The 18,946-nt window shown below is 47.7% G+C and overlaps 1 protein-coding gene across 2 annotated transcripts in view; it reads left to right on the top strand.

The window, feature by feature from the left end:
• PDE2A (phosphodiesterase 2A) overlaps positions 1-18,946 on the top strand; it is a 549,912-nt gene that overhangs the window by 476,276 nt on the left and 54,690 nt on the right. For both annotated transcript variants that reach the window (XM_068266568.1, XM_068266567.1), the window contains 6 exons: positions 579-642; positions 1,394-1,472; positions 2,273-2,450; positions 6,301-6,413; positions 10,605-10,682; positions 17,301-17,423. In XM_068266568.1, coding sequence (XP_068122669.1) covers positions 579-642; positions 1,394-1,472; positions 2,273-2,450; positions 6,301-6,413; positions 10,605-10,682; positions 17,301-17,423 — 635 coding nt within the window. The remainder of the gene's footprint in view (positions 1-578; positions 643-1,393; positions 1,473-2,272; positions 2,451-6,300; positions 6,414-10,604; positions 10,683-17,300; positions 17,424-18,946) is intronic.

The raw sequence follows: 18,946 nt of genomic DNA, 5'->3' as shown, positions 1-18,946 counted from the left end.
TAGAAATCGTTAGGTTGCCCCAAAGTGATTACTTTTCTGGTCAGCTGTCCAGCTTTCCCTGACCTTTCTAGCCCCACAACAAGTGGTTTGGAAGTTTTAATACATAAAAGTTTCTAGTCCAATGATATATATGTTGTTGTTGTCCTGTAATGGGGAATTTGTTGACAGTATATACAAGATGTGAAGGATCTGTGTTAGAGGGAAGTATGACATTCTCCTCTTGTCTACAAGAGACTCTTAGGGCTTTGCTTGAAAGATTCCGAGTTGTTTTCAGCCTGGTATTCCCACATCTGTCCCAGAGGACTATTTGTCAGCATACAAATTCTTCTCTGCTGCTTCTAGATTGAGGACTGAGTTTCCACTACGTGTTCTGAAGGCATTTCAGCACTCGGTGTGTGTTGGACAGCGACGGGGTCATCCAGGGGGCTAGAGATTTATGTCCATCTGCCATACAAGGCGTTCTCCTGAGCTGCAAAAGTCCTTCCAGAGTTTTATGTTAGGAAAACAGATATCTATTTCTGGCTGAGGAGGAGTCCAGGGAACACATAGTGAACATTGGTCCTTTCCTCTTTCCACAGATGATGTATCGGTCCTGCTCCAGGAGATCATCACAGAAGCCAGAAATCTCAGCAATGCGGAAATGTGAGTAACTCGCAGGCCGAGGCTTCATCAGAAACATCACAGGGGATTGGATATCCCGTCTGTAGCCAAGAACTAAACTGCTATGTGAGTTTTTTCTTGTTTTGCATTTCTACGGGTGGAATTCTAGGATCACATGCTTTATGGAACCCAAATTGAGGAATGCCGTCGTTGCATCAAGTGCCTTGTCTAAAAGGCTCTACTGTGATTATCATGGATAACTTGATGAGTCTTTTGAAACCATACAGTTTTCTTAGTGGTAATCAATGTAACAGAACACAAAATCAATATGGAGTTGGCCTCCCATTGATGTTAATATGGAGGTTGTCTCGCATTAACATCAGTATGAAGTTGGTCTCCCATTAGTGCCAATTTGGAGGTGGTACCCATTGATGTTAATATGGAGGTGGTGCCCCATTGGCATTAAATGAGGGTGGCGCTCATTGACATTAATATGGAGATGGTCTCCTATTGATATTAATATGGAGATTTTCCCCCATTCGCATTAATATGGAGGCGTTCCCCCTCCCCCCATTGATGTTAATATAAAGGTGGTCCCCTTTTGATGTTTATATGGAGGTTGTCCCACATCTGCATTTCTAGCCACCTGCTGTATGTGTGACTCAGAAACAACTGATGCCAGAAGACCACCCTGACACCCGGCAGTCATTTCACAGTGCTGGTAATATAGAGGTTCCTGAAACATTTTAATAATCTGAGTCTGGTGGATAATGTTTTCCTTTTGCCCCTGCAGATGTTCTGTGTTCCTGCTGGAGAGGAACACTCATGAGCTTGTAGCCAAAGTCTTCGATGGAGGAGTGGTGGAGGATGATGTAAGTAGAAGGTTATTGCTCAGTGTTTTCTGATTATTATTTTTTTTTATGAAAGTTCCACATATTTAAGGAATATACCATTGAGAGGTGTACAGAGAATCACCAGTTACCCTTCAGATCCAATATCCCGATCTGTACTATGACCTTCACCTATAGCCATGCCCCCGATTCAATGGGAAACTAAATAGGTCTCCCCGATTTTGGTTGCAAACCCCCCCCCCCCCCCTTCTCACGTGAAGATGCATCGGGTAATCAGTGGCAACTATTGAGCGTTCTCCGATGCATCTCCAGTGATCACGTGACTAAGGAACCGCTGCATCGTGGGAGATCGTTTGACTGATCGTTGTGATTTTCTTGAGTGTAAATGGCAATGTGAACAATAGTTCATTCAGTGATCCATCCTGAAGGTCTTTAGATAAAAACGATCGTCACAGGTGGTCACCCATTAATCATGGTTTAACAAATTGTCATTAAACGATGTTACACGATATCATGAAAACGTAAATCTAGGCCTGCCTGTCTGCCATTATTTACACATCGGACTTGGAATAAACAGTTTCAGCTTCCAGGTCAGATTATCAGTGAAGATACAGCGAGAGTATTCCAGAATACCCAGAAAGCTCAGGGTGACCCAGAACCACTACGAGAGTATAGAGGGCTAAAAGAGACCAAAAAGCCCTCCTACTAAAAAAGCAACACTCAATATAAGAAAGGTTATATTAAAATTGTGTACAATTCTTAACATTTTACACTGAATTGAGCTAACGCCAGTTTCTTTGCCCGATCTGCATATGTTTCAGAGCTATGAAATCCGGATCCCAGCAGACCAGGGCATTGCAGGTCATGTGGCCACCACTGGTCAGATCCTCAATATCAAAGATGCCTATTCTCATCCTCTGTTCTACCGTGGGGTGGACGACAGCACCGGCTTCAGGACACGCAACATCCTGTGTTTCCCCATTAAGAATGAGAGTAATGGTGAGTATGGAGGGGGTGCATGATAGGGACCCTGATACCTGATGCACACTCGGGAGGACTTCTCATTATTCACACAAAGGGCGGGGCTTCTCATTATTCACACACAGGGCGGGGCTTCTTATAATGCACACACAGGGCAGGGCTTCTCATTATTAATGTACAGGGTGGGGCTTTTAATTATTCACTCACAGGGTGGAGCTTCTTATAATGCATACACGGGATGAGGGTTCTCATGGTGCACACCCAGGGGGACTTCTCAGTATTCACACAAAGGGCGGGGCTTCTCAAGGTGTACACTCAGGACCAGGCTTATCATGATGCAAACTAAGTGCGGGACTTCTTAATATGCACACTCACGGCTTTCCCATCATACATTCATATGAGGGTTTCCCATTATACATGCGCAAGGCTGGGATTCTTATGATGCACACACAGGGCAGGACTTCACACACAAGGCAGGAATTCTAATGATGCACACTTAGGACGGGGCTTCCCGTAATGCACACTTAGGGCGGGGCTTCCCATGATGCACACTTAGGGCGGAGCTTCCCATGATGCACACTTAGGGCGGGGCTTCCCATGATGCACACTTAGGGTGGGGCTTCCCATGATGCACACTTAGGGCAGGGCTTCCCATGATGCACACTTAGGGCGGGGCTTCCCATGATGCACACTTAGGGCGGGGCTTCCCATGATGCACACTTAGGGCGGGGCTTCCCATGATGCACACTTAGGGCGGGGCTTCCCATGATGCACACTTAGGGCGGGGCTTCCCATGATGCACACTTAGGGCGGAGCATCCCATGATGCACACTTAGGGCGGGGCTTCTCATGATGCACACTTAGGGCGGGGCTTCCCATGATGCACACTCAGGGATGGCTATTGTTAGTGTCAGCTTGCTACAATCACAAGATCAAATCCAGCAATAAAGGAAGAAGAAACAAAGGCACTAATGCAAATATAGAGCCAGTTGCCTGGCTTCTGGGCTCCGCCTCTCATGCTATAAGTCACTGGCCCAGAATGAGCAGCAGATCAGATGCTGCGACTGGTGTGACTCTGCTGGCTGCATGCTTGTTATAAATAGTGACTCTAACACAACTAAAGCCACAAGCTCAGCATGACAGCCAGGCAACCGGCATTGTTTATAATGGAATGAAGATGGCAGGATCTGTAATCCTCTCACTTCAGGTTCTCTTTAAATGAAAGAGATGTTTTTTGTACCTGTTCATTTTTATGGTTCTCAGATCTGTCCCACTAGAAGCATATGGGGAGGGTCATCATTCTGTAAGGCTAAGTTATTACGGATGAGATGATCCCAGGCACGGTACAGAATTGATTGTCTTGGCTGTGATGAGATGTGGAGTCAGCAGTTTTCCTGCACCGTCTCCTGTTTAACCCTCCCCGTCTTTCCCTGGAGCGGTGGAATGGAAAATGCACGACGTCTATCATCACCTTCATCACTCTCATGCCACTTCTCCCCTGGAGATCTGCTATCCCATTTAGTTATAGACACCAGTGCTGCTCTACAGTATAGGGAGGCTCCACTCTGTCCCTCTCTTCTCTTCCGTTTTGTGTCACCCAATCCTGTTACTACTATCCATTTCGTGCTCAAAATTAGACGAAACTCAAACTTCACTTCTGGCATAAAGCATTAAAGGGGCACTGTAGGGGGGTCGGGGGAAAATGAGTTGAACTTACCCGAGGCTTCTAATGGTCCCCTGCAGACATCCTGTACGCTCCTGGTGACATCAGCGGGATTGAGGACATGGCAACACGGCAACGCAGACGCAGTGGTATTTCAGACTTTAAAGTCTGAAATTCCAGAAGTGAAGCGGAGGCGGGGCCGGAGCATTGGTGAGTGGCTACCAGGGCACAGGATGTCTGCAGGGGACCGTTAGAAGCCCCGGGAAAGTTCAACTCATTTTCCCCCGATCCCCCCTACAGTATATCTTTAAACACAGCATACAACGTATAGCTAAAAATATATGCTTAGCTTCAGGGTGACTGGAGGGGTTAATATTCAAAGCGTTCATTTCACTTAGAAGCTAACTGATAAGACTGCCGTTGCTATATCAGAATTATCATATTGACTTTTGCAGTACTAAAGCCCTTAGTAAGATGTATAAACATTTCTACTACATGGAGGAGGGGGTAAAAAAAACTCCTCTCATTTTCGCATTTATTTGCTCAGTAATTACTTAATTAAAAGTCATTCTGATGATGATTTGTCCACAAATAATGTTAGACCAGACTTCATATATTTTTTTTTAGTTTTTTTTTACTGTGTTTAATGTTTTAAAGCAAAAATGCCTCTTTCCTCTCCTTGTTTCCCCTGGTTCCCTAATCACTCCTTAAAGCGGTATTGTCACCAAAAAAATCAAATTTCAACAGCAACTGGTCTGAGTGTATTAAGTGATAAAGATGATAATCCTGCATTCAAAACTTTTTCTGCTGTTATGGTTTGGAGTTATCACATACCTTAGGAGCAGTGGCCCTAGTGCCAAACAGTGCCAAAGAGTTGAATGCTGGGAGTTCTTTTGAATGCTGGGAGTTCTTTTTATCTATAATATATTCCTCCTCTTCCATTTATTTCCCTGCCTAGCTGATCACTTGTGTTTACAAGCAAGGCTGAGGTGACTCACTGATTGGATGTGTAAATAAAAAAAAGACTCTGGGAGGAGGGCAGCTAATGAATACACAATCAGCAAGAGAAAGGGGGGGAGGGGGGAAACAAGAGTCAGGGAGGATATGATGTCAGCCTTAGCTTGGCAAAATGGCCACTGCCTGCAATAGGATTTTCTGCTTTTCCTTTATAAAATTCGCAGGAATCATTAGGTTGATAGCACAATACATCTGTTCTGTAAGTAGAAGTAGTATTTATCTACTTATATATGTGTTTTTATTACTAGGTTAGCATGGGTGTCGCTTGTTCTTTAAAGAGACTCTAAAGTCTCATAATCAGGTTTTTATTTTAAAAATCCTAAAACGCTGCATCCCCGCGGCTGCACACTAACTAAATCCCCCCAAACTCCCCGGAGCACACTGCGGGAGCGCGTCCGTGGGAGGCAAAGGTTTCGGCTGCAGCTCTGCCTCTACACGCGTCCATCAGCGCGGATCACTGCCTCCGCCCACTCCTCTCAGTCTTCTTTCACTGAGAGGGGCGGGGGAGAGGCGGAGATACGCACAGATTGACGCGCATGGAGGCAGAGCTGCAGCCGAAAGCTTTGCCTCCTCCAACAGCAAAATCCACGACCAAGAAACTTGGGGATTTTGCGTGGGGGGGGGGGGGGGAGTTTGGGGTGATTTGGGTAGTGTGCAGCCATGGGGATGCAGCGCTTTAGCTAGGGCAGTGATGATAAAGAGATTTTTAAAATAGAAACCTGAATTTTATGAGACTTCAGAGTCTCTTTAAAAACTTCACTTTTGGCTTGGGTCATGTTTTCAGACAGGAAAAGGCAGGCTTACCATGATGTTCCTCCTATCCCCCCCCCCCCCCCCCCCCTCCATTCCCTCCTTTTCCCTGCCACATTCACTCCCCATAAAATGAGGAAATTGGGGGGTGATAGAAAGAAACAACGCAGCAAGCCCGCCTCTTCTGTTCTGGAAGTTAGATTCTTCAAAATTCAGCTCCAGAAAACCACTGACAAGCCCTGGTCCTGGTTGGCTTTTGCCGACCATGGGCCATACTTCAGAGATCCCAGCGCTGGAACGGCCTAGAGTCTTCCCTCCTGACGTTAGAATCAAACTTTCTTATTAAAATACCTCACAGGTTTGCGTTCTGGAGAATTAGATGGTGATATATGTGTGTGCTAAGTAATTATATGTATACAAAGTTTTTCTTTATTGCAGAGGTCATCGGCGTGGCGGAACTGGTCAACAAAATCAATGGTCCCGGATTCACCAAGTTTGATGAAGATCTTGCCACGGCCTTCTCCATATATTGCGGGATCAGCATCGCTCATGTAAGAACCCTTAGGAGTCATAGCGCTGTCCCAAAACTAGAGCCACATAACAAGGCTCTTTCTGTGACAGTCTTCTTGGCATTGTGAGCAAACCCAATAATCAGTGTCATAAACACCAGAAAAGAAGGAGAACAGAATCCGGGCACCAGCTTCAAGTCTATTGTATCACCTTTATTGCATCCTCCGTAAACAGATAAAAGTTGCCTAGGTGTATGGCCTAACAGCCTGTTTTGCAGAAAAGATCTGCTTCTTCAGAGGCAAAACATATGCCAAGTTTATGTTTTGCCTCTGAAGAAGCAGATCATTTCTGCAAAACAGGCTGTTAGGCCATACACCTAGGCAACTTGTATCTGTTTACTGAGGATGCAACAAAGGTGGCATAATAGACTTCAAGCTGGTGCCCGTATTCTGTTCTTCTCTTCTGGTGTTTATGACGACTTCTGTTCATCCGGAGGCACAGCTATATGTAGCAGTTTCCCTCAGTCAGTCAGCCATCCATCTTGTGCCGGTCTACTTCCTTTTGATCAGTGTGCCAGAAACAGCTTAGCACTGGACCCATTGTGTCAAGATGACCAACTGGGAAAGAAAGGCGTCTGAACTAGGCAGATTTGAGGACCACAGTCCTTTCTCTTGCTCTTGACTTGGGGAAATACGAGTACTGGGAAAAGCTTTAGGAAACCTGTATCTGTTTCAAGTTGACTATTACACAACTCAGAATTGTCCACCATTGGAATAACTCCCAGAATCCTTTGCATGATAGGGTCACATGGTGTTTGAGCACCAGCAAGTAGTTTTAATAGTTTCCTGTAATATGAGTGGCAGTAAGAAGGATCCTTATTGGAGCACTCTGAGAAGTATCATTGAATTGGGCAATTAATACAAAGCTTGTACTTTATAGCCGTTAAAAAGTATTTGTCTTTCATAAGCTATCAGCAGCACAAGTTAAAGGGAACCTAAACTAAGAGGGATGTGGATGTTTCCTTTTAAACAATACCAGTTGCCTGGCAGTCCTGCTGATCTCTTTGGCTGCAGTAGTGGCTGAATCACACACCTGAAACAAGTATGCAGCTAATCCAGTCTGACTTCAGTCAGAGCACCTGATCTGCATGCTTGTTCAGGGGCTGTGGCTAAAAGACACAGGATCAGCAGGAGAGTCAGGCAACTGGTATTATTTTAAAAGAAAAAATACATATCCTTCTCAGGTTCCGTTTAAACCACTCTTTTCAGACAGCTGACTGACTCAACTATTGGAACGAGTCAATAACTACTTATTATTGAGTATATTTGAAGGAAAACTCTGATTTAAAGATTAATATGGTAACTGATAGAAAAGTGGGAGTTTATAAGTTTGTTTAGATCATACTGGCCTGCTCCACTTAACCAAGCCTGTTACTGTTATCCTGACCTTATGAAACTGAGGCTCTCTTTGGAATTGGAAGGCACTCTAGACAAGACACAGAACATTTATATCACACTTTTCTCCTGGCGGACTCAAAGCGCCAGAGCTGCAGCCACTAGGGTGCGCTCAGTAGGCAGTAGCAGTGTTAGGGAGACTTGTCCAAGGTCTCCATACTGAATAGGTGCTGGTTTACTGAACAGGAGGAGCCGAGATTCAAACCCCGGTGCCCTGTGTCGGAGGCAGAGCCCTTAACCAGTACACTATCCACCCACTAGCTAGTTCTGGCTGGGAATTTGTGTATTAAGAATTACATTTCAGTATTAAACTTGTGTGATTAGACCTTTCAGTTATGCCTGTATGTGTGTTCTGTGCTCATGGCATGACCTGTTCTGCTGGCTCGTGCCGTGTACGGATGTTCTGCTGGCTCGTGCCGTGTACGGATGTTCTGCTGGCTCGTGCCGTGTACGGATGTTCTGCTGGCTCGTGCCGTGCCGTGTACGGATGTTCTGCTGGCCCGTGCCGTGTATAGATGTTCTGCTGTCCCGTGACGTGTACAGATGTTCTGCTGTCCCGTGACGTATACAGATGTTCCGCTGTCCCGTGCCGTGTATAGATGTTCTGCTGTCCCGTGCCGTGTATAGATGTTCTGCTGCCCCGTGCCGTGTACGGATGTTCTGCTGTCCCGTGCCGTGTACGGATGTTCTGCTGTCCCGTGCCGTGTACAGATGTTCTGCTGTCCCGTGACGTGTACAGATGTTCTGCTGTCCCGTGACGTGTACAGATGTTCTGCTGTCCCGTGACGTGTATAGATGTTCTACTGTCCCGTGCCGTGTACGGATGTTCTGCTGGCTCATGCTGTGTACAGATGTTCTGCTGGCTCGTCCCGTGTACGGATGTTCTGCTGGCCCGTGCCGTGTACGAATGTTCTGCTGGCCCGTGCCATGTACGAATGTTCTGCTGTCCCCTGCCGTGTACGGATGTTCTGCTGTCCCGTGCCGTGTACGGATGTTCTGCTGTCCCGTGCCGTGTATAGATGTTCTGCTGTCCCGTGACGTGTACAGATGTTCTGCTGTCCCGTGACGTGTACAGGTGTTCTGCTGTCCCGTGACGTGTACAGATGTTCTGCTGTCCCGTGACGTGTACAGATGTTCCGCTGTCCCGTGCCGTGTATAGATGTTCTACTGTCCCGTGCCGTGTACGGATGTTCTGCTGGCTCGTGCCGTGTACGGATGTTCTGCTGGCCCGTGCCGTGTACGAATGTTCTGCTGTCCCGTGCTGTGTACGAATGTTCTGCTGTCCCGTGCCGTGTACGGATGTTCTGCTGTCCCGTGCCGTGTACGGATGTTCTGCTGTCCCGTGCCGTGTACGGATGTTCTGCTGGCTCGTGCCGTGTACGGATGTAATCCTGGCTCGTGCCGTGTATAGATGTTCTGCTGGCCCGTGCCGTGTACGGATGTTCTGCTGGCACGTGCCGTGTACGGATGTTCTGCTGGCTCGTGCCATGTACGGATGTTCTGCTGGCCCTTGCCGTGTACGTATGTTCTGCTGGCCCATGCCGTGTACGTATGTTCTGCTGGCCCGTTCCGTGTACGGATGTTCTGCTGTCCCGTGCCGTGTACGGATGTTCTGCTGGCCCGTGCCTTGTACGGATGTTCTGCTGGCCCGTGCCTTGTACGGATGTTCTGCTGGCCCGTGCCGTGTACGGATGTTCTGCTGGCCCGTGCCGTGTACGGATGTTCTGCTGGCCCGTGCCGTGTACGGATGTTCTGCTGGCTCGTGCCGTGTACGGATGTTCTGCTGGCTCGTGCCGTGTACAGATGTTCTGCTGGCTCGTGCCGTGTACGGATGTTCTGCTGGCTCGTGCCGTGTACGGATGTTCTGCTGGCTCGTGCCGTGTACGGATGTTCTGCTGGCTCGTGCCATGTACGGATGTTCTGCTGGCTCGTGCCGTGTACGGATGTTCTGCTGGCTCGTGCCGTGTACGGATGTTCTGCTGGCCCGTGCCGTGTATAGATGTTCTGCTGTCCCGTGACGTGTACAGATGTTCCGCTGTCCCGTGACGTGTACAGATGTTCCGCTGTCCCGTGCCGTGTATAGATGTTCTGCTGTCCTGTGCCGTGTATAGATGTTCTGCTGTCCCGTGCCGTGTACGGATGTTCTGCTGGCTCGTCCCGTGTACGGATGTTCTGCTGGCCCGTGCCGTGTACGAATGTTCTGCTGGCCCGTGCCATGTACGGATGTTCTGCTGGCCCGTGCCGTGTATGGATGTTCTGCTGGCTCAGCCGTGTACGGATGTTCTGCTGGCCCGTGCCGTGTACGGATGTTCTGCTGGCTCGTCCCGTGTACGGATGTTCTTCTGGCCCGTGCCGTGTACGGATGTTCTGCTGGACCGTGACGTGTACGGATGTTCTGCTGGCCCGTGCCGTGTACGGATGTTCTGCTGGCTCAGCCGTGTACGGATGTTCTGCTGGCCCGTGCCGTGTACGGATGTTCTGGTGGCTCGTGCCGTGTATAGATGTTCTGCTGGCCCGTGCCGTGTACGGATGTTCTGCTGGCCCGTGCCGTGTACGGATGTTCTGGTGGCTCGTGCCGTGTACGGATGTTCTGCTGGCCCGTGCCGTGTACGGATGTTCTGGTGGCTCGTGCCGTGTTCGGATGTTCTGCTGGCTCAGCCGTGTACGGATGTTCTGCTGGCTCGTGCCGTGTACGGATGTTCTGCTGTCCCGTGCCGTGTACGGATGTTCTGAACGTGTGACGTGAATTGACCAGTAATGGCTTGTCTTCTTCTCTAGTCGTTGCTGTACAAGCAGGTGCGAGAAGCGCAGTTCAGGAGTCACCTGGCCAATGAGATGATGATGTACCATATGAAGGTAGGCACGCCTCCAGGTAATGTCATGGGGTATAAAGTCTGTATTGTGGGGACCTCATTACACATACTTGTTAATCATGAAGAAACCAATAAAAATAATGCCTGGCCTCCCAGAATGCTCTGGGAGGAGAATTACGCATGGCTAAACAGTTTAGATTAAACATCATTGGTAGGGCGGGGCTGCATACCAATATACAGCAATATATAGATATAGGAAATGTTCTTGATGCTGAAACCCAGAAAATTACCATAAAAGTTGGTATCCTGAATATTTTACTGTATTCTACATGTCACTACAGGGCCTCTTTACAGGACCACTCCAGTGAAATAAGTCAGCAGTTAAAATTTAACAGAACTTACAGGTTTCGGACTAGCCCATCTCCTCATGGGGGATTCTCAGGGGTTTTTTTTTATTACAAAAGCCTTTTGTGAAAGGCAGTTGCTAAGTCTAATTGACAAAATAGTGTAACAAATATAGGGAGGCTGGCATCTTACTATTTCACCGGTGAATCTGCTGTTCAGGAAAGGTTTTTGAAAACAAAGAAAATCAAAAGAATCCTCCATGAGGAGATGGACTAGTCCAAAACGTGTCGTTTCTGTCAGATTTTAACTGCTTACTATTTGCAGTGGGGTGGTCCCTTAAAGAGACACCGAAGCAAAAAAAAAAAATATGATATAATGATTTGTATGTATAGTACAGTTAAGAAATAAAGCATTAGGAGCAGTGATATAAGTCTGTAACACAGTAATCCTATCCCCTAATCACTAACCTGTATCTATGGCTAATAGCTGGTCAGCAGGCAGCAGCTGGCCTGGTCTGTGCACAGCACACACACACAGACACATAGCAGCTGCAGCAGTCCTGCAGCACACACTCTGACTGTCACACAAATAACATCAAGCTAATTAATGATTTAACAATAGTGTAGTGATAGTGAAGGGGTTAATCACTGAACAGCTTTCGGTTTATCACTGTGTACAGGCAGCCCTTGCTAGGCCAGCAGCACTGCAGCATGTCTCTCAGTGAGCATTCTGCAAGCTAGGACGATATGTCTCATCATGGCAGCCCTCCTTATTATACAGGGGGGCTGGCTAGTGTTCCTTTATGTGATTGGGTGCCAGGGCTTAGGCTGGGAGGCCTCTGATTGGCTCAATGAGGTCAGGTGGGGCTGGCCAGGGTTCCCCTCTGTGATTGGTTGCTAGGGCTTCTGCTAGGAGCCCTCTGATTGGCTCCAGGATGTCATCTCCTTAGTTACAGTATTTCGGATCCGGATACCTGCAATATCCACGGATATCCGGGTTATGCGGCCAAATATCTGCAGATAGCTGTCTGGATTTCTAGAGAAATCCGGAATCCGATTCGGATAGCTGAAAAATGGTCGGATATCCGGGTTACCCGGATATCCAGAATCCTGATGAGCAGCACTAGTTTCTACTACAGGAAGAGTTAAGACACTCTAGTTATCTATGCAAAACAAGCCATTCAGCTCCAGGACTTTCAAAGTCGCAGAGAGCTCTGTTATCTGAAGTTTATTATCTCAGCTGTCAGGCTTTTTCTTCTGCAGAGAACAGTTCAGGACAGGTCAAAAGTTCACAGCCTGCTCTGTTATGCTACGTACACACTTGCGATAACGATCATTCGCTAGGAACGATAATTGAAAGACGAACGATACGGCAACGATAGGAATGCAACGATGGGATGCAGCGATCATCATACACATTTTAACGATCGTTCTCGCAGAAAAGAGCAATCATAAGGAAATGTTGCGTACATATTTATATAAAATAAAAAAACCACCAACATGGAGTTACAATAGATAGAAATATATGATAGTTAACTTGAAAACAAAGTTTAATTGAAATTTGTAATGTAACAATCTTTACCTCCGCGCTACACAGGAAGTACGGAAGCTGGGCAGAATTCAACGCAGGCGCATTGGCCCTTGTAACGATCGTTCTCGGCCGATGTCTGTACACACTATAGTTTTGTAACGATTGTCAGTAGATACGATCCGTCAGGTTGGATATTTCTATCTTCCCGATGTGGTTCTTTTGTCATTCGTGTTAATGATCATTGGGTAAAGTTTTTTCCCCGATTGTCGGCGGAACGATCGTTAATTAGCGGTTTCAAACGACCATAGTCGCCAGTGTGTACGCAGCATTAGGCCTCTTGCACACTGCAAGCGATTCCAATTCAGATTCCGCTTTTTAATCAGTTTTTACATCCGATTCAGATTCAGATTTGCAGTTTGCTCCCTGCACACTGCAAATCGGAATCTGAATCGGATGTAAAAACTCATTAAAAAGCGGAATCTGAATCAGAATTGCGTGCAGTGTGCAAGAGGCTTAAAAATCATTTAGAATGCTGAGTAGTGGGGAAACTGCAAATATTAGAGAATGATGCAATGTTATAAAAAAACACTATATAACTGAAAATAAAAATATGAGGATATTTTCTTTGCTTCTAATATTCTAGTAATTATCCGTACTATGCAACCAATTCATTATATCATCATTTTTTTTTTTTGCTTCAGTGTCTCTTTAAGGGCTACCATTAGGATAAGCTGCTTGGTACTGGGTTATTGCCTCTATTATGTGTTGCTACAAAGCACAATATGTCAGTATTATTATGGTGGAGATGCGCTCATGTACAATTTGCTAATGCCAGGATGTCCTGCAGCTGGTACCGTCTCACCGGGGCCAGCGGTGCCTGTCTGTAGAAGCCTGCAATATACTTGCCTGGTAAACACGCTGTAATTATATAGAGGAGAGGTCCACAACAGAAGTGAAACGCCTTCCGAATGATCAGAAGCGTTGTGCTCTTTCCCCCGCTCTGCCAGATGACCCCGGAATAAACCGCGTTGGCGTATTATTTTCCAGGGGATCGCCCGCTGCTGCCATTACCCGCTCTCAGGATGTAGGAAATCATAGTGATCGGCGGTGACCAGCGTCCGCCTGGGGTGATTCACGGCAGCGTGGCGGGCCTCAATAACCCCTTTATATTTGCTGTTATCTGGCCCCGTGTCATTACCGCGCACAGCTGGAGGCCAATTCTGCCGCCCCAGGCTACAGGCCGCGTTTTATTCCGCATCAGTCTTGTGTGTCGCTTCAGTACCAGCTGGGAATACTCTGACTGGAGAAACAGCTGCAGCAATACTCATAAAATACAGAGGTGCTTCCCCTTCAGACATCTATCAAAAGTGACGTGATAAAAATCATATGCCCCTCCCCCCCCCCAACCCTTAGGAGTTGCAGAGCCCGCATATTGTATTGTTTATACGATTTCTTGGCCTGTGCGGTGCTAAAAATGGGATATCGGTAACACTATATTACAGATATTCTTATTAATCGATCTTTCCCGACAGTAGCATTCTAACGTTTTCCCACCCTATCCCCGACACTAACCCTCCTACCGATACACCATGGGCTTGATTCACTAACCGGCGCTAAGTGTTAGCGCCGGAGTAAAAAAGAGTTTTCCGGCGCTTCGGAGGTTAGTGTGCCTTATCTGAGTTAATGTGCCTTATCTGACCTTAGTGCCCCTTAAGTAGCTTTGTGCACACTAAATAGCTTTGTGCACACTAAGGGCTGGTTCAGACGGGCGTTTTTGTGGCGTTTAACGCAGCGTTTCAGACGCAGCGTTTTTTGGGATCTACTGCCATCCCATGCAAGTGAATGGGAGCGTTTAGAGCTGGCTTTTGCAGGCTTTCATGAAAGCCTGGCAGTAGATCCCAGCGTTGCGTCTAGTCTCAAAAGCAACATGCTGCTTTCAGAGGCAGTAAACGCGAGGAAACAATAGCAGAGACCAGAACTGCTTGCCTTGAACGCTTTTCAAAAGCCTTCAAAAGCTAGCTTTTGAACGCAATGCCAAGCAAAAGCTCAGCAGACGCCCGTGTGAACCAGCCCTAAAAGATGCACAAAGCTACATCGCACACTGCAGATAAGGCACACTAACCTCAGATAAGGCACAGTAACCTCAGATAAGGTTAGCGCTGTAGTTTGTGCCCACTAAGTGATAAGGCACACTAACCGCCTTAGCGCCGGTTAGTGAATCAAGCCCAATAATACCAATATTAAATTATTGGCCTTCCTGTCGGCATCACCCGGCACCCAAGTCAAATAATGACTTTATTATACGTACACACATAGATACTCTCTTTGACTTTGGAGGTCTGTGTCTGCTTCACTGCCTTCACATAACTTCCAACAATTTGAGATAAGAAAGCGGGACACTTTAGAACATGCCCCTGCCACACTTCTGACCATGCCCCCACCACACCCCTAGTGATGCCCCACCACACCCATAGTCACGCCCCACCACACCGCTAGTTATCATGTGCCCCACCACACTCCTAGTCACCATTCCCCCACCACACACCTAGTCTCGCCCCACCACGCCCCTAGTCATCAAGCGCCCACCACACCCCTAGTCATCATGCGCTCACCACACCCCTAGTCACGCCCCACCACACCCCTAGTCATCATGCGCCCACCACACCCCTAGTCACGCCCCACCACACCCCTAGTCATCATGCGCCCACCACACCCCTAGTCACGCCCCACCACACCCCTAGTCATCATGCGCCCACCACACCCCTAGTCACGCCCCACCACACCCCTAGTCATCATGCGCCCACCACACCCCAGTCACGCCCCACCACACCCCTAGTCATCATGCACCCACCACAACCCTAGTCACACCCCACCACACCCCTAGTCATCATGCGCCCACCACACCCCTAGTCACGCCCCACCACACCCCTAGTTATCATGCACTGACCACACCCCTAGTCACGCCCAACCACATGCCTAGTCATCATGCACCCACAACACCCCTAGTCATCATGCGCCCACCACAGCCCTAGTCATCATGCACCCACCACACCCCTAGTCACGCCCCACCACACCACTAGTCATCATGCACCCACCACACCCCTAGTCACGCCCCACCACACGCCTAGTCATCATGCACCCACCACACCCCTAGTCATCATGCGCCCACCACACCCCTAGTCACGCCCCACCACACCCCTAGTCATCATGCACCCATCACACTCCTAGTCACGCCCCACCACACCCCTAGTCATTATGCGCCCACCACACCCCTAGTCACGCCCCACCACACCCCTAGTCATCATGCGCCCACCACACCCCTAGTCACGCCCCACCACACCTAGTCATCATGCGCCCACCACACCCCTAGTCACGCCCCACCACACCCCTAGTCATCATGTGCCCACCACACCCCTAGTCACGCCCCACCACACACCTAGTCATCATGCGCCCACCACACCCCTAGTCACGCCCCACCACACCCCTAGTCATCATGCACCCACCACACCCCTAGTCACGCCCCACCACACCCCTAGTCATCATGCGCCCACCACAACCCTAGTCACGCCCCACTACACCCCTAGTTATCATGCACTGACCACACCCCTAGTCACGCCCCACTACACCCCTAGTCACGCCCCACCACACTCTTTGTCACGCCCCACCACACTCTTTGTCACGCCAATCACAAAGAATTCAAAAGCAAAAGATTTAGTTTTATCATTTAAACCACACAGGTCCCTCCTTTCATCATTAGTTTTCCTTCATTTTAACATTTGAAAATAAGCAATTTAAATAATGGGAATAAAGTTTAGAGTCAGTTGCACACATTTCCAATAGAAAAAAAAATACTTATAGTTACACAGATCTGTAGATCAGCCCTGAAAGAGGGACAAATAGGGCAGAAAAAGGGACAGAGGGATTGGGGTTTAAAAAGAGGGACAGTTGGGAGCTATGCATTAATGTCAGCAGAAAGCAGAAGAGCCTTTTCCTCTGTTGTCTGCAACAAATATCGCAACAGACAAACCTGGATCCAGAGCATTTTGTGACTTAGACTTTGTGGCGGGTCTGGGACATCCTGTGCAATGCAGTTAGTGTACTGGGCCTCATACACTTTCTTTGCTGCTGCATTACCCTGCATGCAGAAATTGGAACGCAACACAAAGAAAATGGACAACTGTAAAAGGGCCTCACTATAATACAATGGCTGCTGTCTGTTGACTAACCGCAACCTTTTTTTTTTCCGTGCCTCTGTCTACCTGAGAGGAATGGAGAGTGCAAATTACTGCAACTGGTCTCAGGTTTACATTAGCAAGGTGTATTCTGCCTCTGATGAAGCTGGCTTCACCCACGAAACAGCTGTCAGGCACTCGAGAACCCCACTGCTCTGTTCCTGCTGTACACCCAACTGGAAATAAAGGGAGTGATGCCCTTATTCTTCTCTTCGTTCCTTACTTTAGCAGGGAACTTATCTAATGACAGTTGCTTCTGCCTCCTTTTGAGGGAAATGTGACATTGTACAATCCCTACACTCAGATCTGGTGCAATCCGGCAGCGTCAGAGAGAGAAGAACCGTCGGCTGGGTTGTGATGACGCAACGCTCTTATACGTTCTGTGCTTGTATATGAAGAGGCTGCTTGCTTATCAAGTCACAATTTCATAAACATTCTTGCTTGTCTTCTAAAGCAAGTTATTTACTAGTCAAGGCTTTACTGTATTTACAAATGTACTGCTGAAAGATGGCAGACTTGTGATTATTGTCTCCTGATTGTCTGTGAATTCCCAGGTGTGTGAGGAGGAGACGAAGAAGATTCAGAGCACCGGCATCCTGCCCGTCTCACAGATCGATCCACACTTCTCCAACTTCAGCTACACGCCAAGATCTCTTCCCGATGACGACACATCGATGGTGAGTCATGTGACATTCCCTGGGTGACCCCCGGCTGTCCTTATCATACCAGTACACCGAATCATAGCTCCTCATGTCATCCTCAGCGATCTCCAGCTGCCTGCTCACTGCAGTACACCTCTCAGGCTGGTAAAAGCTGGCAGAGCAGTCACTCTCCCTATGCCATGCCTTGGTGATTAAAGGAAAATCATTCCTAGCTGATTTAGGGACTGGAGTAGCAGGAAGTCATTTTATTTTACTAAATGTTTAAATGCATAATAAATATAAAATCCCCATAAGGAGAAAGTCCAAACGCTCAGACTCCCCCTCCCCCCCAAAGACCTCACTGGTGTAGAACCAGGTTAGTCAAGCCCAAGGATAGATGCAGAGGAGAAGGGTCCCCGGAACTTGGGTGGGTGCTAAAAGCCTTTTTCTTTATTTCATCCAATAGACATAGGGATACAAACAACATCCACAGATACAACTAACGTGTAACGGGCTTACAATCCACCCTTAAGGTGCCCATACACTCGTCAGATTAGCAGCAGATACAGTGGCGTAGCTTTGGAGCTGGGGGCCCCGATGCAAGTTTTACATTGGGGCCCCCCAAGCACTCTATACGTAACAATTGATACGGCGCACCAAAACCTGCCAATGGCAACTACAGTGTCAGAGGTGCAAGAGGGGGATGGGGAACAGCGTGTTACTGATTACCACTATTCAAAGTATCTATAGAAGTGATTATTATGAGCACAGGACCAATAGAGAGCTAATACTGCATTTGAGGGAGGGCCCATTGGGGCCCCTCTGGCCCAAGGGCCCCGATGCGGTCGCTACCGCTGCAACCCCTATTGCTACGCCCCTGAGCAGATAGATAAGAAATGCATCTGATGATCTATCTGATGCGTTTTTAGAACATTTTTTACCAGGATAGAATTCCAATAGATTTCAGTTTGAAATCTATTGAAATTCGATCTGATGGCATTTGTTTGCCATCAGATTTCCATTAAGGCCAATGCAAACTGATAAGCAATCTCATCAGATCGACCTAAATTTTCCACCCTGCCAGTTCGATGGAAATCCATTGAAATCGATCGAAATCGGCCATCGATCGGTCGATTGGCCAACCGATTTGCGTTCGATCGATCGGGATCGATCGGTCGGCCAGAAAATCGGCTGAGTGTATGGGCCCCTTTAGTCGTAGTCGCAGTTTCTGTATGCACAGGTGTGGTATTTAAATGTGGAAAAAGGCCCCTCCCATCTGTGAAAATTCACACCTCTTAAAGGACATCCAAGCTAAAAAGTATCCTCACCATTATCTCTGCCTCCGTTTGCCTTTGCCAGGCGCCATTTCCCCACAATCAGTCCTAGACTACTGGACTGTGTCCTGGACCAGTAGTCAGGACCTCTGAACCAGACATTCTTCATCCACATATGCACGTTCGGTCTTGGATGCCGCCACATCTAAACAGAGGCAGGAAACAGGCAGCGATCCTGGTGTAGATACCATACTGAATTTATGTATGAAATCTTTTGGGCACATT

This window comes from Hyperolius riggenbachi, chromosome 2 (assembly GCF_040937935.1).
Source record: "Hyperolius riggenbachi isolate aHypRig1 chromosome 2, aHypRig1.pri, whole genome shotgun sequence".
In the NCBI taxonomy this organism is placed as follows: domain Eukaryota; kingdom Metazoa; phylum Chordata; class Amphibia; order Anura; family Hyperoliidae; genus Hyperolius; species Hyperolius riggenbachi.
Note: the sequence above shows the minus strand (reverse complement) of the source record. Positions and strands in the feature narration are given on the sequence as shown.